Source organism: Bos taurus, chromosome 17, assembly GCF_002263795.3.
Source record: "Bos taurus isolate L1 Dominette 01449 registration number 42190680 breed Hereford chromosome 17, ARS-UCD2.0, whole genome shotgun sequence".
Taxonomy (NCBI): Eukaryota; Metazoa; Chordata; class Mammalia; order Artiodactyla; family Bovidae; genus Bos; species Bos taurus.
Window position 1 is genome coordinate 48,279,209 of NC_037344.1, and position 18,289 is coordinate 48,297,497.

An 18,289-nucleotide genomic window follows, 5' to 3' on the forward strand; every position below is an offset into this window, starting at 1 on the left:
GTCTGGCTCTCTCAACACAGGGACATTGCATTCACTCTGGTGTCAGAGCCCTGGTCCAAGCACCAACTTTTAGAACTCCCTACTCTGCTGTGTGATTCTGGTTTTTTGTTTTTAATTTTTGGGCCCCACCAAAAAATTAAAAATTAAATTGAACCTACGCCCTCTGCATTAGAACTGTAGAGTCTAAACTACTGAATCCCCAAGGAAGTCCCAGAACTGTGGACCCAGCAAGCCTCAATCTTTCACCACCTTTTCTTGTTTTCCATCTCTTGTTCTTCTTTTTTTTTTTGGCCAAAATAGGTAGCTTGTGGGATCTTAATTCCCCAACCAGGAATTGAACCAGGGCCCTCAGCAGTGAAAGTGCTGAGCCCTGACCACTGGACCACCAGGGAAGTTCCTTCTTTTCCATCTCTTTTCTTGCATTTTCTTTTCTACTAAAAAGATGCACAGCTTGAGAGTTGCGAGTTAAGTTTATCTGGGGCAAAATGAGGACTGCAGCCCAAGAGGCAACACCTCAGATAGCTCTGAGAGACTGCTCCAAAGAGGCAGTGGGGAAAGATTAACATATAAGGTTTTGGTTAAGGCGGAGCTCAATACCATTAAGCATTCATTTTACAGAAGGTTTTCTGCTAGTCATGAGGATCTGAAGAGGAACCAGAGATCAAATTGCCAACATTTGCTGGATCATAGAGAAAGCAAAGGAATTCCAGAAAAACATCTACCTCTGTTTCATTGAATACACCAAAGCCTTTGACTGTGTGAATCATAATAAACTGTGGAAAGCTCTTAAAGAGATGGGAATACCAAACCATCTTACCTGTCTCCTGAGAAACCTACATGTGGGTCAAGAAGCAACAGTCAGAACTCAGTACGGGACTACTGATTGGTGCAAGATTGAGAAAGAAGTATGATAGGGCGGTCACCCTGTTTGTTTAACCTATATGCTGAGTACATCATGAGAAATGCCGGGCTGGATGAGTTACAAGCTGAAATCAAGAGAAGCGAGAGAAACATCAACAACCTCAGATATGCAGATGATGCCACTTTAATGGCAGAAAGAGAAGAGGAACTAAAGAGCCTCTTGATGAGGGTGAAGGATGAGAGTAAAGGGCTGGCTTAAAACTAAATATTAAAAAAACTAAGATCATGGCATCCGGCCTCATTACTTCATGGCAAATAGAAGGGGAAAAGGTGGAAGTAGTGACATATTTCCTCTTCTTGGGCTCTAAAATCACTGCAGATGGTGACTGCAGCCATGAAATTAGAAGACATTTGCTTCCTGGCAGGAAAGCTATGACAAAACTAGACAGTGTGTTGAAAAGCAGAGACAACACTCTGCTGACAAACGTCCTTATAGTCACTGCTATACTCTTCCCAGTGGTCACTTACGGTTGTGAGAGCGGGACCGTGAAAAAGGCAGACTGCTGAAGAATTGATGCCTTCCAACTGTGGTGCTGGAGAAGACTCCTGAGAGTCCCTTGAACAGCAAGGAGATCAAACCAGTCAATCCTAAAGGAAATCAACTCCAAATACTCATTGGAGGGACTGATGCTGAAGCTGAAACTCCAGTATTTTGGTCAGCTGAAGAGAACAGCTGATTCAATACAAGTCCCTGATGCTTGGAAAGATTGAGGGCAGAAGGAGAAGAGGGCATCAGAGGATGAGATGGCTGGCTGGTATTACCAATGCAATGGGTATGAACTTGGGCAAACTTAGGGAGATGGTGAGGGACAGAGAGGCCTGGCATGCCGCAGTCCATGGGGTTGCAAAGAGTCAGATACAACTGAGCAACTAAACAAAACAAACAAAAAGGATTGGGATCATAAAATCTGTTCCTGAAAATATCTGACTATCTAAAGACCTGTCCCACCAGATTCCCTGGAGCACACAGTCCTCACTCTACCCTGAACTCCCTCAGGGGGCGCTGAAGGTCAACAGCTAAAGCAGCACAGGGTTCAATCTCCACAGAGGCAGATGGCAAATGCCCTTGTTCAGTCGCTGGCAGCGCTCTTGGCAAGTGCCAATTTGCACTTGACATCCTTAAACCTTTAGCCGCACTGAAGGAGGAAACAGACAGAGCTGGACTCCATCTTAGGCCAGGCTCACCCTCCCAATAGACTCTGAACTTTGTGCCCGGTTTGTCTGTAGAAATGGCATACCAATGGAAAACCAGACCCCACCCCGGATAAAAGAGCCTCAGGACTTGGACTTGGACTCTCCGTTGCCTAAAAGAATATGCTAATTATCTCTGTAATAGAACAAAGTGGTAAATTCCATTATGTTTATTAGGATATGACCACAGGCCTATTGATAAATGTCCACTGTTTACCTAGTCTTGTGACACATGAATCATGGGTTAACTTTGATCATATCTCTTTTACCTTGTCCAGACTAGTTTCAAGGAATTTGGGGAGGTGGGTTTGAGCAAGTACACTTAGGGTATATAAGGTTTTCACAAAAACTGGTCAGGGTCCTTGGCCAAGAGGAGTAATAAACTGCCTTGGGCCCGCCGGTGTAATAAACTGCACTCCACTATCTGCATTGTCCTGAGTGAATTTGTTTCCCGGAACGCATGGCTACAACACCACAGACAAAACTCTAGGTATGGGACGTAGTAATCTATCAAGTCTCTGATGGTCTGATTTAGAGCAGGGGTCAGCAAACCTTCCCTGGAAATGGCCAGAGAGTAAATACCTTTGAGTTTAGAGGTGGAGGATCTCTGACCTACTACTTGACCCTGTTATTGATTTTAGCCTAACAGGAGGTGTCCTTTGACACTGATCTCCCGTTACTTTGTCCCAAAGAGAATGCTATGACTTTCTTTTTTAACTTGTGCAATTTAAATTTCCACCTTTACTGTGAGGAACTGACCTGAACCCATTCGCCTGGCTCAGAGGGTCCTCAGGATTTGGGGGTTCTTCTGGAAATTGTTGAAAGCCTCAGGGGATTAGAAGTGAGAGGAGGGAAACATGGATTCTCTCACTGGGCCTGGCTTCTAGCTGAGCCAGGTGACACAGTGGGGACACTGACCAAAGGGAGATGCAGACAGCAGGGTTGCTGGGTGTGCAGGGCTCCCTGATTCTCCTCCACACAAAGGGCCCCATAACTGTGCAGCAAACCACGTACCCTAAACAGTTCTCTTCTTTATGAAACGCTGCACGCTGGTGAACAAACCTCTGATGCAGGTTTCTAACATTCATGGGGCTTAGGAGACAATCCCAGAGAGTAGGCCTTGATTAGGGTATTTCAAAATTCTGCCAACAGGACTTCCCTGGTGGTCCAGTGTATAAGAATCCACCTGCCAATGCAGGGGACAAGGGTTCCCAAGAGCCCTGGTCTGGGAAGATTCCACATGCCGTGAGGTATCTAACCCTTGAACAACTACTAGCCTATGTTCTAGAGCCCGTGAGCTGTAACTCCTGAAGCCCACATACCCTAAAGCCCCTGCTCCACAACATCAGAAAACTCGGCAATGAGAAGCCGGTACACTGTAACCAAAGAGTAGAAGCCCTCAAAGGAATGAAGACCCAGCACAGCTAAAAATAAATGAATAGCTGAAGGTCTTTCATGACTTGGGTCTACCCCTCCAGCCACATCTGCTGACTCCACCAAGAGCAGGGATTGTCAGCCTCAGCACCACTGACATTTTGAGCTCATTCTGTCTTTGTCATGGGCTGCCCTGTGCATTGGAGGGTATTTAGCTGCATCCTTGGCCTCTACTCACAGGATGCCGGGAGCTGTGACAACCTAAGATACCTCTAGGTATTGCTCCATGTTCTCGGGGGAAAATCACTCCCTCCTCTGTCACACATTTTCTTGGCCTCTGCTCCCATCAAGAAGCACTGACCTATGGGACTTCCCTGGCAGTCCGGTGGTTAAGACTCCAAGCTTAACCACTGCAGGGATCACCAGTTTAATCCCTGGTCAGGGAACTAAGATCCTGCATTGCTCAAGATGCAGCCAAAAAAAAAAAAATCACTGACATAGAATATTCTGTACTGCTTAGTTTGCACAATTTGGTTCAGAAGGGATCCGCTTTTACCAACATTCCACCTGCTTGCCCCGCAACCCGAGACACCACCCCGTTCACACTGACCCTTCCCTGCTTTGCCAACTAAGGTACATAGTTTCATAACCAGCCCATGTTTACTGAGTGCGTACTAAGTACCACACCCTGTTTCAAAACACTCACATTTGATCCTAACAACAAGCCTATGTGGCAGGTTTGAGCTGTGATCATGTAACCTGACCTAGATCTTAGAGATCTTAAGCAGGGAAGCTGGCAAGTGAAGGCAGGAGATCTGAACCAGCCTAAGTCTAGCCCAGGATAGCTTCCCAGAGTGCCCTGTATGTCATCCTGTGCCGTGTGGATGTGCCCATCGAAAGTCAGCATCACCATTTATATATCGGGTGTTCATTCACAACTACAAGCTTGAGTGTGCAAGAATGGACCCATTTCCCCTTTTTGTAAGCCCAGTCTTATCTAACTCAGCCTGCCCAGGTAGACTGATGGTTCGGAACCCCAATCTTATTCATTTGAGGGGCTCCCTCTCCTATGGCCCAGGGTCACTGGAGGATCACAGGAGTCTCCCTCAGAGAAAGTCTGAACCTCTGGCTCTCACTGCTTTCTGGTAATTGGCTCCCAGGGAAGTTTGTTGCCAAGGAAACCTTCCCCTCTCCTTCAGGATACACAGCATCATTTCCTCAAGGAACCCAGGCTTTCACAAGACAAAAGATATCTTCCAGCAACTTCTGCTTTTCCCCTTCTCTACTCCCATCCCCAGCAATCTTCCTGAGTGCGTGAAGGGGAGGCCAAAGCCTGGCTCTGATGAGAGACCGACCAAAGCAATATTTTGCATCCTGTACAACCAGGAAAAAAAAGAACACAGTAACTAAAGGACCCTGCACCCTTGCTACATGTCTGTGGCAGTGCCTGTCTGGTGCCCCTGGAAGCCCTTTAGTGGGTGAGCCCTTCTGTCACTGAGGTCTTTATTTGAATGTCACCTCCTGAGAGAGCCCTTCTCTGCATCCACAGCCTCAATCACCTCCTTTATTTCTGGTTAATATCCCCAAATCTTTCTTCCTCTCACAGAATGTGCTCCATGAGGGTGAAGACCACTGTGTGCGTCCTGGCTACTTGTGTCCAAATGAGTGATGACTGGGACTTCCGCAGTGGTCCAGGGGTTAAGACTCCAAACTTTCAGTGCAGGGGGCACAGGTTCAATCCCTAGTTGGGGAAGTAAAATCCCATATGTGGCACAGCATGGGAAAAAAATAAATAAAAGTAGTGGCAAGCACAGCTGCCTTCCAAATGAGTGATGGCAGTGTTACTACCTTAAACCTGTATGGTGAAAATTTTGGTCGGAAAAACTGTAAATGGTAGGCACAGCCCCATCACTCATTCTCATGATGAGGAAGCAGGTTCACAGAGGGGAAGTCAATTGAGAAATTACATGAAGCAAGTCACTCTGCCGAAAAAAAAAAAAAAAAAAAAAGGCTGCTATGAAACTTCAGCCAGGAGATCAAACCAGTCCATTCTAAAGCAAATCAGTCCTGAATATTCATTGGAAGGACTGATGCTGAAGCTGAAGCTCCAATACTTTGGCCACCTGATGTGAAAAGCCAACTCTTTGGAAAAGACCCTGATGCTGGGAAAGACTGAAGGAAGGAGAAGGGGAGGACAGAGAATGAGATGGTTGGATGGCATCACCAACTTGATGGACATGAGTTTGAGCAAGCTTAGGGAGTTGGGGATGGGCAGGGAAGCCTGCCGTGCTGCAGTCCATGGGGTTGCAGAGTCAGACATGACTGAGCAACTGAACTGAACTGAACTGAACTGAACTGAGCTTCAGGCACTAATCAGTTCCCTCCTTGCCCTGAGGACTTTTACCTTCCAGCAGGGAGAAGAGAAAAAGTAGAGGGGTAAATCTAGAAAACAAGAAAACTGCAACTGCATTAAAAGACAAGTGTTAAGAAGATAGCCAGGCAGGGAGAGGGGTAGGTAAGGAAGAGAGACTAGTTTGTTTCTTAGCGTGTGGGTAGGTGAGGTGGGTATGTTGACCATGTGACAGCGCTTGTGGAATCTTACTTTGCCCGCCAGGGATCGAACCTCCATCCTCAGCATTGCAGGGTGGGTTCTTAACCACTAGACCACCAGGGAAGTCCAAAGAAACGTACTTAGGATGGCAGGATGCAGGAACACTGGTTTGTACTTTTGCTGCGCCTTCTGCCTGGAAATTCTGGTTAGCCACCCGCCCTCCCCCCACACCCCGCCAGGCCGCCCCGGCTTCAAGGAACGCTCCTGGCACCCAGGATTCTGCGCAGATGTCACTCCAACAGGGAGGCCTCCCTGAGCATCCTGCCTGAAACGGCACACACGCACACGCGGCCCCTGGCCTGTGTCTATATGGGTCTATAGGTACCACTGTATACATGGACCCATATGCTTTTATTCTTCCTCTAGCGTCCCCACTGAAATGTGGCGTCCGGAAGCCCCGACTCGGGGTTTCGTTGCTGTCTCCCCAAACCTAAGGCATTCACAATCAATAGGGGGCATCACTGAAAGCGGCCCCGGCGAGATGCGCGCGGAGACCGCCGAGAAGCCTCCGCCGCGCTGCCTCACGGGGCCACCCGGGTGCCGGGTATCACTGGGATCACCCGCCGAGCGGCCCCGGGCGTCTCATTAGAATCGGAGCGCCAGGCTAGGGCCCGGGCCCCCGCTCCAGAGCCGAGCCAGCGCGCGCCTCGCAGCCCCGCGCTCCCCGGGCCCCGCGCCCGCCGGCGGGTCCGTTTGGGCGCGCGGTTCGGTCGGGAAAGCCAGGCCGACCCCTCCCCGCCCCCTCCCGGTGCCCTCGCCGAGGCCCCGGGCGCAGCCGCACCTACCGGACGCGCTGGGCGGTGACTGCGTTGCCCGTGTGCCGCCGGAGCACCGCCAGGAATAGGAGCCGCATGCCGCCGCCGCTGCCCGGCCATCCACCGCCCACCGAAGCCGGGCCCGGGGCGGGAGTGGGGCCGCGGACCGGGGCGGCGGGCGGCCGGGCTCAGTCAGTCCGCCCGCCGCTCCCCAGGCCGCGCCCGCGCTCGCCGGTTCCGGCGCCGGGACTCTGGGGCGTGCTGGGCTGCGAGTGGGGCGCGTGCCCGGAAAGGTGGGGGGTGGGGGTTCGTCCGCGAGGTCCCTCCCATGGGACCAGCACCGGGGCATCCGCGGGTCCCCTACATGGGAACCAGAAGAGGCTCCTCTGGTGGTCCCAGAGTGAACATAGGTCTGCATCCATGTGGCCTGTAATCTGAGATAACAGGTCCCTTCCCACTTAGACAAGGAGGGCTGGGTAGCCACAATCCCCTCCCACAGGGACCAGGGTTAGCCACAGGTTCCCCACTACACACACACACACACACACACACTCAGAGGAACCAGGGTGGCTGCCCATTGCTCCCCTGGGGACCAAGGGTTGCGAGTCCCTTTCCACGGTGGCTGGCACAAGGGATGATGACCAAGTCCCTCCTACAGGAACCAGAGGAGGCCATTAGTGGACTCCCAAGGGGATCAGGTTGACCTGAAGTCCGCTCCCATGGGTACCACCACGTGGGATTTCTGATATCTTTTGAAAATGAGAGATCTTGCAATATTCAGCCACCATTCCCACAGTTGTCTGAGCTAAGAAGCCATTGCCTTCTTTGGAGGTATTGAGATAAACTAAGGCATAATTCTAAGTTTAAGCAAAAATTCATTCCCATTGGGCAGTACTGAACCAGAAGTGGCCAGGAGCTTGCCACAAACAGGAGCAGGGGAGAGGCTATTATAACTAAAAGGCAGAAGCAAAGTAAGGAACTTCAGTTCAGTTCAGTTCATTTCAGTTGCTCAGATCAGATCAGATCAGATCAGTTGCTCAGTCGTGTCTGACTCTTTGTGACCCCATGAATCGCAGCAGGCCAGGCCTCCCTGTCCATCACCAACTCCCGGAGTTCACTCAGACTCACATCCATCGAGTCAGTGATGCCATCCAGCCATCTCATCCTCTGTCGTCCCCTTCTCCTCTTGCCCCCAATCCCTCCCAGCATCAGAGTCTTTTCCAATGAGTCAACTCTTCGCATGAGGTGGCCAAAGTACTGGAGTTTCAGCTTTAGCATCATTCCTTCCAAAGAAATCCCAGGGCTGATCTCCTTCAGAATGGACTGGTTGGATCTCCTTGCAGTCCAAGGGACTCTGAAGAGTCTTCTCCAACACCACAGTTCAAAAGCATCAATTCTTCCCCGCTCAGCCTTCTTCACAGTCCAACTCTCACATCCATACATGACCACAGGAAAAACCATAGCCTTGACTAGATGAACCTTTGTTGGCAAAGTAATGTCTCTGCTTTTGAATATGCTATCTAGGTTGGTCATAACTTTCCTTCCAAGGAGTAAGCGTCTTTTAATTTCATGGCTGCAGTCATCATCTGTAGTGATTTTGGAGCCCAGAAAAATAAAGTCTGACATTGTTTCCACTGTTTCCCCATCTATTTCCCATGAAGTGGTAGGACCAGATGCCATGATCTTCGTTTTCTGAATGTTGAGCTTTAAGCCAACTTTTTCACTCTCCACTTTCACTTTCATCAAGAGGCTTTTGAGTTCCTCTTCACTTTCTGCCATAAGGGTGGTGTCATCTGCATATCTGAGGTTATTGATATTTCTCCCGGCAATCTTGATTCCAGCTTGTGTTTCTTCCAGTCCAGCGTTTCTCATGATGTACTCTGCATATAGGTTAAATAAACAGGGTGACAATATACAGCCTTGACGAACTCCTTTTCCTATTTGGAACCAGTCTGTTATTCCATGTCCAGTTCTAACTGTTGCTTCCTGACCTGCGCTCAGTCGTGTCCAACTCTTTGCAGCCCCATGGACTGCAACACACCAGGTTTCCCTGTCCATCACCAACTCCTGGAGTTTACTCAAACTCATGTCCATTGAGTCAGTGATGCCATCCAACCATCTCATTCTCTGTCATCCCCTTCTCCTCCTGCCTTCACTCTTTCCCAGCATCAGGGTCTTTTCAAATGAGTCGGTTCTTTGAATCAGGTGGCCAAAGTACTGGAGTTTCAGCTTCGGCATCAGTCCTTCCAATGAATATTCAGGACTGATTGCCTTTAGGATGGACTGGTTGGATCTCCTTGCTGTCCAAGAGACTCTTGAGTCTTCTCCAACACAACAATTCAAAAACATCAATTCTTCGACACTCAGCTTTCTTTATAGTCCAACTCTCACATCCATACATAACTACTGGAAAAACCACAGCTTTGACTAGATGGACCTTTGTTGGCACAATAATGTCTCTGCTTTTTAATATGCTGTCTAGGCTGGTCATAACTTTTTTTCCAAGGAGCAAGCATCTTTTAATTTCATGGCTGCAGTCACCATCTGCAGTGATTTTGGAGCCCCCCAAAATAAAGTCAGCCACTATTTCCATTGTTTCCCTATCTATTTGCCATGAAGTGATGGGACCAAATGCCATGATCTTAGTTTTCTGAATGTTGAGTTTGAAGCCAACTTTTTCACTCTCCTCTTTCATTTTCATCAAAAGGATCTTCAGTTCTTCTTTGCTTTCTGCCAAAGGGTAGTGTCATCTGCATATCCGAGGTTACTGATATTTCTCCTGGCAATCTTGATTTCAGCTTGTGCTTCATCCAGCCCAGTGTTTCTCATGATGTATTCTGCATATAAGTTAAATAAGCAGGGACAATATACAACCTTGACGTACTCCTTTTCCGATTTGGAGCCAGTCTGTTGTTCCATGTCCAGTTCTGACTGTTGCTTCTTGACCTGCATACAGATTTATCAAGAGGCAGGTCAGGTGTTCTGGTATTCCCATCTCTTGAAGAATTTTCCACAGTTTGTTGTGATACACATAGTCAAAGGCTTTGGCATAGTCAATAAAGCAGAAAGAGATGTTTTTCTGGAACTCTTGCTTTTTCAGATGATCCAGCGGATGTTGGCAATTTGATCTCTGGTTCCTCTGCCTTTTCTAAAACCAGCTTGAACATCTGGAAGTTCACAGTTCACATACTGTTGAAGCCTGGCTTGGAGAATTTTGAGCATCGTTTTGCTAGCATGTGAGATGAGTGCAACGGTGCAGTAGTTTGAGCATTCTTTGGCAATGGTGCAGTAGTTTGAGCATTCTTTGGCATTGCCTTTCTTTGGGATTGGAATGAAAACTGACCTTTTCCAGTCCTGTGGCCACTGCTGAGTTTTCCAAATTTGCTGGCATATTGAGTGCAGCACTTTCACAGCATCATCTTTCAGGATTTGAAATAGCTCAACTGGAATTCCTTCACCTCCACTAGCTTTGTTCATAGTGATGTTTCCTAAGGCCCACTTGACTTCACATTCCAGGATGTCTGGCTCTAGGTGAGTGATCACACCATCATGATTATCTGGATCATGAAGATCTTTTTTGTATAGTTCTGTGTGTTCTTGCCACCTCTTCTTAATATCTTCTGCTTCTGCTAGGTCCATACCATTTCTGTCCTTTATTGTGCCCATCTTTGCATGAAAAGTTCCCTTGGTATCTCTAATTTTCTTGAAGAAATTTCTAGTCTTTCCCATTCTATTGTTTTCCTCTATTTGCATTGACCCCTGAGGAAGGCTTTTTTATCTCTCTTTGTTATTCTTTGGAACTCTGAAATCAAATGGGTATATCTTTCCTTTTCCTCTTTGCCTTTTGTGTCTTCTTTTCTCAGCTATTTATAAGACCTCCTCAGACAACCATTTTGCCTTTTTGCATTTCTTTTTCTTGGGGATGGTCTTGATCATTGCCTCCTGTACAATGTCACAAACCTCCATCCATATTTCTTCAGACACTCTATCAGATCTAATCCCTTGAGTCTATTTGTCACTTCCACTATATAATTGTAAGGGATTTGATTTAGGTCATACCTGAATAGTCTAGTGGTTTTCCCTACTTTCTTCAATTTAAGTCTCCCAGTCTTGTTTTTGCTGACTGTATAGAGCGTCTCCATCTTTGGCTGCAAAGAATATAATCAATCTGATTTCGGTATTGACCATCTGGTGATGTCCATGTGTAGAGTCTTCTCTTGTTGCTGAAAGCTTAGTTGGCTCTCTGTGATTGGTTATCCTTAGGTTTCAGTTCTATAACCTTGAGGCATTTACAGCTTAGGTTTTGGTTTGATTGGCTCAGATGGAAAGAATCTGCCTGCAGTGCTGGATACCCAGGTTCTATCCCTGGGTGGGGAAGATCTCCTGGAGAAGGGAATGGCTGGCTACCCACTTCAGTATTCTTACCTGGAGAATTCCATGGACAGAAGAACCTGGTGGGCTACAGTCATGGAGTTGCAAAGAGTGGGACACAACTAAGCCACTAACACTTTCACTTTTTGTCTTTTGGTGTGGTTAAGGAAGCACCGGGGCATTTAAGCCCTCAGTCAAGTGGCCTCCTTGTTTAACAGATGGGACCTGAGCTTCCCAGTTTACCACAGTGGTTGTAGGTGCATTTCAATTTCTTTGTGAGCTCAATCTGTATTCCTGTTGTTAGAAGAAGTTGAAGTTTATATCTTGGCTCCATAGTCACCAAGGACAGAGACTTTTTTCTTTCTACTCCAGCATCATAATGTTTGGCCTTTATTCTTAAGATAGTTTCTAGGTGTAATATGATTGCTGGAGCTCCAGCCATCACATTCACATTCCAGGTCAGCAGGAAGGAAGGATATAATGCTGCATTTCATTTTAAGGGCTCCTCCTGGAATTTCACACAGCCTTTATGACTTTATCTTACTGTGTGCATGACCACATCGTCCATCCCAGACAGCTAGGAAATGCAGTCTGTTAGCTGGGTATATTGCCACCCTGAATAAAATGGTGACCTTGGGTGACCAAAAATTTCTTTTTCACCGCTGCCATTTAATCCATTTCAGAGGCTCCTTTTCACAGATGGCTGCATGTATGAAGGTCCCCAGTGACTCATCTGGGGTTGTTCTCTACCTCCCCTCCCCTAGTGCTCTCTGTCTCTTCTCTACTGACCTCATTATGTTTTGTGATCAGGGTGAAGTGCTCACCTTTGCTTGTCTGGCACCAGACAACAGACATCAATAGATGCTTGTTGAATTAAGTAAAGTCACTGAATTTGCTCTGTTGTGAGATTTTATTCCCTTGAGAATGCATTTCTGATTTTTTTAGTGAAAGTCAGTGCTGCCACAGTAGGCTTTGCTAGGTTGAAACTCACTTTTATTCAGTTTTCCTGGAATACACCTGTTCCATGAGGTAAGATATTCTGACATATCTTTGGGGGACCATTACTTTATCCTTTCATGGCTTTCGTTTACCCATTTGTAAAACGAGAAAAGCTATAAACAGTATCATAGTTAATTAGTTCATTTTGATGAAGTCTTTTATGATTTTCCCAGGTAGGTAATATAAAAGGGTACGAAGACAACTGTGTTATTATTGAATAATGTAGAAATAATTATGAGGCGGAGAGGAGGTAGAACTTGGTGTCTCGTAGGAGTTTTCTCCAGATGCTTCTAACATAAGGGTCTTAAAATATACATAATGCAAAATTTGTGTGTGTGTGTGTTTTTCTTTTTTTTTGATCATAGTGTTTGTTCAGACTATTTCTCTAGTTACTAGCTCTGGGCGGGAGAAAATGAAAGTTTATTATCTAACCTGCATAAAAGTGATAGCATTTTCAAGGGATGGCACTGTGGGCATATTGGCTTAAAAAATGGCTCTGTGACTTAAAAAAAGAAAAAAAGTCAACACTTACATCTCTACCCCCATTCCCCACCCCCCAACTCCCCTCCCCCAACCCTTCTTGACATTAATAAATGGGATTCTGCTTCTTTGTTTCCATCAGAGTTTTCCATCTTTTTTTGTTTCCTCCCCCCACCCCACCCCTCCTCCCCATGCCCTTGGCTGCACCCTGACATGTGGGATCTTAGCTCTCCAACCAGGAATCAAACCCACACCGCCTGCAGTGGAGGAGTGGAGTCTTAACCACTGGACGACCAGGGAAGTCCCCAGAGTTTTCCATCTTTGCATCTTCATTCCTCTCCTTAGTACTGAGAACTACAAATGGGGTGTGTGTGTGTGTGTGTGTGTGAGTGTATGAGAGAGAGAGATGGAGAGGGAAGGAAAGTGAGAAATCTTCATTAAAAAAAAAAAAAGATACATGTAGAACTGTGGTTTAAGTGTGCCACTTATGTTTCCTTTTCCTGGCTTTCACTGACAGCACTTGAAAGTGACCAAAAAAAAGCTGTTAGTCTGAAAATAACTAGTTCCTTCTAGTGTTCTTTAATGAACAGGAGGAAGTCAACCAGGACTAAGTGCTTTTCCCTTTTGGCTTTGGGCAAGAAAGCAGGCCTTTGATTCCCACTGCTGTTCTGACGGCTGAGCAGACTCTCTTCCTAACTTTTCAGCAGGAGGATGCTCACCCTAAAGATTCTCATCAGTGCTGAAGGAGACAGTGAGTTTGACAGCTATATGGCTTCCTATTTCTAATTATGCAAGAGACACAGGTCCAATTCTGGGCACACTGGAGCTTTACTAAAGGGAAGGTGTTCCAACTGCTTCCAGTAACAACCTGTTGCTTGCAGAGGCCCATAGTTATTCTTTCAGGTTGTCAACTTATTTTTATTACATGACCAAGTTTTATTATATAGCCATACAGATAAACAGGTTTATAAAATCTCACAGCATCCCACTCTCTGAGAGCAGTGCGATTAATACTTTTTCAGGTTTTTCCAGACTTAACAGGTAAATTTAATCATCCTAGCAGTGGTTGCAGACCCTGAGCTTGGCAACGTTCTAAACATTCGGCATACTTCCGGACCTTCCCCCAGTCCTAGATGGTAGGTACTATGGTTCTTACCACTTTCCAGATGAGGAAACAGGCATAGAAACTTCCCAAAGTAACACAGGGAGTGTGGATTTTTTACTGTGATTTTTCTAGCTCTGCTTTGGAGTTTTTATTGTGGCTGATTTTTATTCTGTTTTGTGTTTGTGACTGCTACAAAAGGTAGAAACACTCTACACTTTTTTGGGGGTTGGGGGGTGGGGAGGTAACTGCTCTTTTAACAGTTATGATAGGCAACATTCTACCTCAAGATTTCCCACCTCTTGTTTTACATTCTTCCAATTTAAACACTTATCCAGGTGAAGCTATAAGAGAATTTGCAAAAGTGATTAAATCCCCAAAGCAGTCGTCCATAGGACTTCTCTGGTGGTCCAGTGGTTAAGACTTTGCCTTCCGATGCAGGGGGTGTGGGTTTGACCTGTGGTTGGGGAGCTATCCCATATGCCTTGCAGCCGAAAAACCAAAACACAAAACACAAGCAATATTGTAACAAATTTAATAAAGACTTATGGTCCACAAAAAAACCAAACAAACAAACAAAAAAAATCAAACAAAACTAATCAGTTGCCCTCCATAGGGAGATTATGCAAGCTAAGTCAAACCCACTAACTGTCTCTTTAAAGAGACTGGGCATTTCCCGATGTTGGAAAGATGCAAAGTAGAAGAGAGGATTTGCTGTCAGGGAGATTCTTTAATGATGGCTTGGGGCATAAACGAAGTCCCATGACAAGGAGTACTAGAAGGTAGAGGCTGAGAGCAATGCCCAGATGCCAGCCAGAAGGAAATGGATACCCCTACTCCCTGCCTCCCACCACCATCTCAAAGAACTAGAATGAACCACTAGTACAGGAGCTCTAGGTGACCTCTCAGCCGCCCCACACCTTAATGTCAGCTGGGTGAGACCTTGGGCTGAGAACCCAGTCAGCCCCGCCCAGCCTCCTGAACTGCAAAGCCTCCAGATAATAGGTCAGTGTTGTTTGAGCAGCTAAGGTTGTGGTCATGTGTTATGCAGCTTCCCTTGTGGTTCAGCTGGTAAAGAATCCACCTGCAATGCTGAAGACCTGAGTTTGATCCCTGGGTTGTGAAGATCCCCTGGTGAAGGGAAAGTCTACCCACTCCACTATTCTGGCCTGGAGAACTGAGACACGACTGAGTGACTTTCACTCACAGGAAAGTAATACAAAAACATATCAGCAATACTTAGAACCCACTTCTATATTTTTGTGTGAATAACTACATAATATTACAGAGTATGTATGCACTGTAATTCATTTAATCAATGCCTTCTGGAGTGAACATCGACATTTTAGGAATCAGTGAACTAAAATGGACTGGAATGGGTGAATTTAACTCAGATGATCATTGTATCTACTCCTGTAGGCAAGAATTCATCAGAAGAAATGGAGTAGCCACCATAGTCAACAAAAGAGTCTGAAATGCAGTACTCGGATACAGTCTCAAAAACGACAGAATGATCTGTTCGTTTCCAAGGCAAACCATTCAATATCACGGTAATCCAAGTCTATGCCCTGACCAGTAAGGCTGAAGAAGCTGAAGTCGAACAGTTCTATGAAGACCTACAAGACCTTCTAGAACTAACACCCCAAAAAGATATCCTTTTCATTATACGGGACTGGAATGCAAAAGTAGGAAGTCAAAAGATACCTGGAGTAACAGGCAAATTTAGCCTTGGAGTACAAAACAAAGTAAGTCAAAGGCTAACAGAGTTTGCCAAGAGAATGCACTGGTCATAGCAAACACTCTCTTCCAACAACACAGGAGAAGACTCTACACGTGGATATCACCAGATGATCAATACCCAAATCAGACTGACCATATTCTTTGCAGCCAAAGATGGAGAAGCTCTATACAGTCAGCAAAAACTGGGAGCTGACTGTGGCTTAGACCATGAACTCCTTATTGCCAAATTCAGACTTAAATTGAAGAAAGTAGGGAAACCCATGAGACCGTTCAGGTATGACCTAAATCAAATCCTTTACAATTATACAGTGGAAGTGACAAATAGATTCAAGGGATTAGATCTGATAGAGTGTCTGAAGAACTATGGACAGAGGTTCTTGACACTGTACAGAGGCAGGGATCAAGACAATCCCCAAGGAAAAGAAATGCAAAAAGGCCAAATGGCTGTCTGAGGAGGACTTACAAAAAACTGTGAAAAGAAAAGAAGCCAAAGGCAAAGGAGAAAAGGAAAGATACAGCCATTTGATTGCAGAGTTCCAAAGAATTGCAAGGAGAGATAAGAAAGCCTTCCTCAGTGATCAATGCAAAGAAACAGAGGAAAACAATAGAATGGGAAAGACTAGAGATCTCTTCAAGAAAATTAGAGATACCAAGGGAACATTTCATGCAAAGATGGGCTCAATAAAGGACAGAAATGGTATGGACCTAACAGAAGCAGAAGATATTAAGAAGAGGTGGCAAGAGTACACAGAAGAACTGTACAAAAAAGATCTTCTTGACTCAGATAACCACGATGGTGTGATCACTGACCTAGAGCCAGACATCCTGGAATGTGAAGTCAAGTGGGCCTTAGGAAACATCACTATGAACAAAGCTAGTGGAGGTGATGGAAGTCTAGTCGAGCTATTTCAAATCCTAAAAGATGATGCTATGAAAGTGCTGCACTCAATATGCCAGCAAATCTGGAAAACTCAACAGTGGCCACAGGACAGGAAAAGGTCAGTTTTCATTCCAATCCCAAAGAAAGGCAATGCCAAAGAATGCTCAAACTACTACACAGTTGCAGTCATCTCACATGCTAGCAAAGTGACACTCAAAATTCTCCAAGCCAGGCTTCAATAGTATGTGAACCCTGAACTTCCAGATGTTCAAGCTGGATTTAGAAAAGGCAGAGGAACCAGAGATCAAATTGCCAACATCTGCTGGATCATCTGAAAAAGCAAGAGAGTTCCAGAAAAACATCTACTTCTACTTTATTGACTATGCCAAAGCCTTTGACTGTGTGGATCACAACAAACTGTGGAAAACTCTTCAGGAGATGGGAATACCAGACCACCTGACCTGCCTCCTAAGAAATCTGTATGCAGGTCAAGATGCAACAGTTAGAACTGGACATAGAACAACACACTGGCTCCAAATTGGGACAGGAGTACATTAAGGTTGTCTATTTTCATCCTGCTTATTTAACTTATATGCAGAGTACATCGTGAGAAACGCTGGGCTGGATGAAGCACAAGCTGGAATCAAGATTGCCAGGAGAAATATCAATAACCTCAGATATGCAGATGACACCACCCTTATGGCAGAAAGTGAAGAAGAACTAAAGAGCCTCTTGATGAAAGTGAAGGAGGAGAGTGAAAAAGTTGGCTTCAAATTCAACATTCAGGAAACTAAGATCATGGCATCTGGTCCCATCACTTCATGGCAAATAGACAGGGAAACAATGGAAACAGTGAAAGACTTTTTTTTTTGGGGGGGGGGGGCTTCAAAATCACTGCAGATGGTGACTGCAGCCATGAAGTTAAAAGATGCTTGTTCCTTTATACCCAAAATAGGAGTGTTGCATGGATTGTTACAGGGAACTAATAGTCCCTGCTCCTTTAAATTTTTGATGATGGGTTTTAACCCTTCCTTAACCTCAGGTTTCAGTGGATACTGCTTCTTATGTGGAAATAAGTGTGGGTCATTGAGCTTGACAACTACAGGAATAGCATTTTGTGCTCAACTCACAGATTTTCCAACAGCCCATACTCTAGGATTTACGTTTTGTTCAGGGAGAGAAAGGGAGAGAAAGTGAGGGCTCCGTATTCATGAAAACAGAGGCATGGACCTTGCTCAGTATATCCCTCCCCAAAAGGGATAAGGGAGATTCTGGCACGATCAGAAACTTGTGTGAAAATAGCACAGAATCCCAGTTACAGCATAAAGAATAATTGAAATAATACCTTTTGGCTCATCCAGACAGTCCCATTACAGAAGCGGATCAGGAAGAAAGTGGGCCAGGGGCTTCAATAAGCACAGAGTAAGTTGTCCCAGTATCTAAAAGGAAATAGACGGATTAGCCCCCCACAGTTATTAATACCTGGGGTTCCTCAGGTGTAATTAGGACGGGAGCTTGTGTGGGGACCCCCAGGTACCTTCAGTCCTGATTGTCCCGAGAGTCTGACCCTGGAGACTGACGCCTCTGGGTCCAGTCTCTCTTCCAGTGTGGTCCTTTGCAGACTGGACATGGAGCTGGGGGCGGCTTACATGCCTGAGGGCAATTCTGCTTAAGGTGCCCCTCCTTTCCACAGTAATAGCAAGCCCATCCCTTTTCACCTGGCTCCCTCTGGGCATTTTTTCTCGGGCTGTTTAAGAACGGTTTTCATAGCCATTGTGAAGGCTTCCACCTGTTCCTTTGTCTTTCTCTGCCTTTCTTTCTTTTCCTCATATTTCCTACCATAATACACTGTCTGAGCCAGTTGT

General features: G+C 45.9%; 1 protein-coding gene and 1 non-coding gene across 4 annotated transcripts in view; both read right to left on the reverse strand.

Annotated features, from left to right (window-relative positions):
* Window positions 1–7,276, reverse strand: part of GLT1D1 (glycosyltransferase 1 domain containing 1) — a 117,514-nt gene extending 110,238 nt beyond the window's left edge. The window contains exon 1 of one of the 3 annotated variants that reach the window (XM_005217659.5): window positions 6,883–7,087. In XM_005217659.5, the coding sequence (XP_005217716.1) occupies window positions 6,883–6,950 (68 nt within the window). In that variant the 5' untranslated portion in view covers window positions 6,951–7,087. Of the gene's footprint in view, window positions 1–6,882 lie in introns of all 3 variants that reach the window. The other 2 variants (NM_001192447.1, XM_024977227.2) reach the window with 2 other exon arrangements.
* Window positions 320–392, reverse strand: TRNAE-UUC (transfer RNA glutamic acid (anticodon UUC)). The gene has a single exon. It is a non-coding gene; the product is annotated as a tRNA-Glu (tRNA).
* Window positions 7,277–18,289: the final 11,013 nt, after the last annotated feature.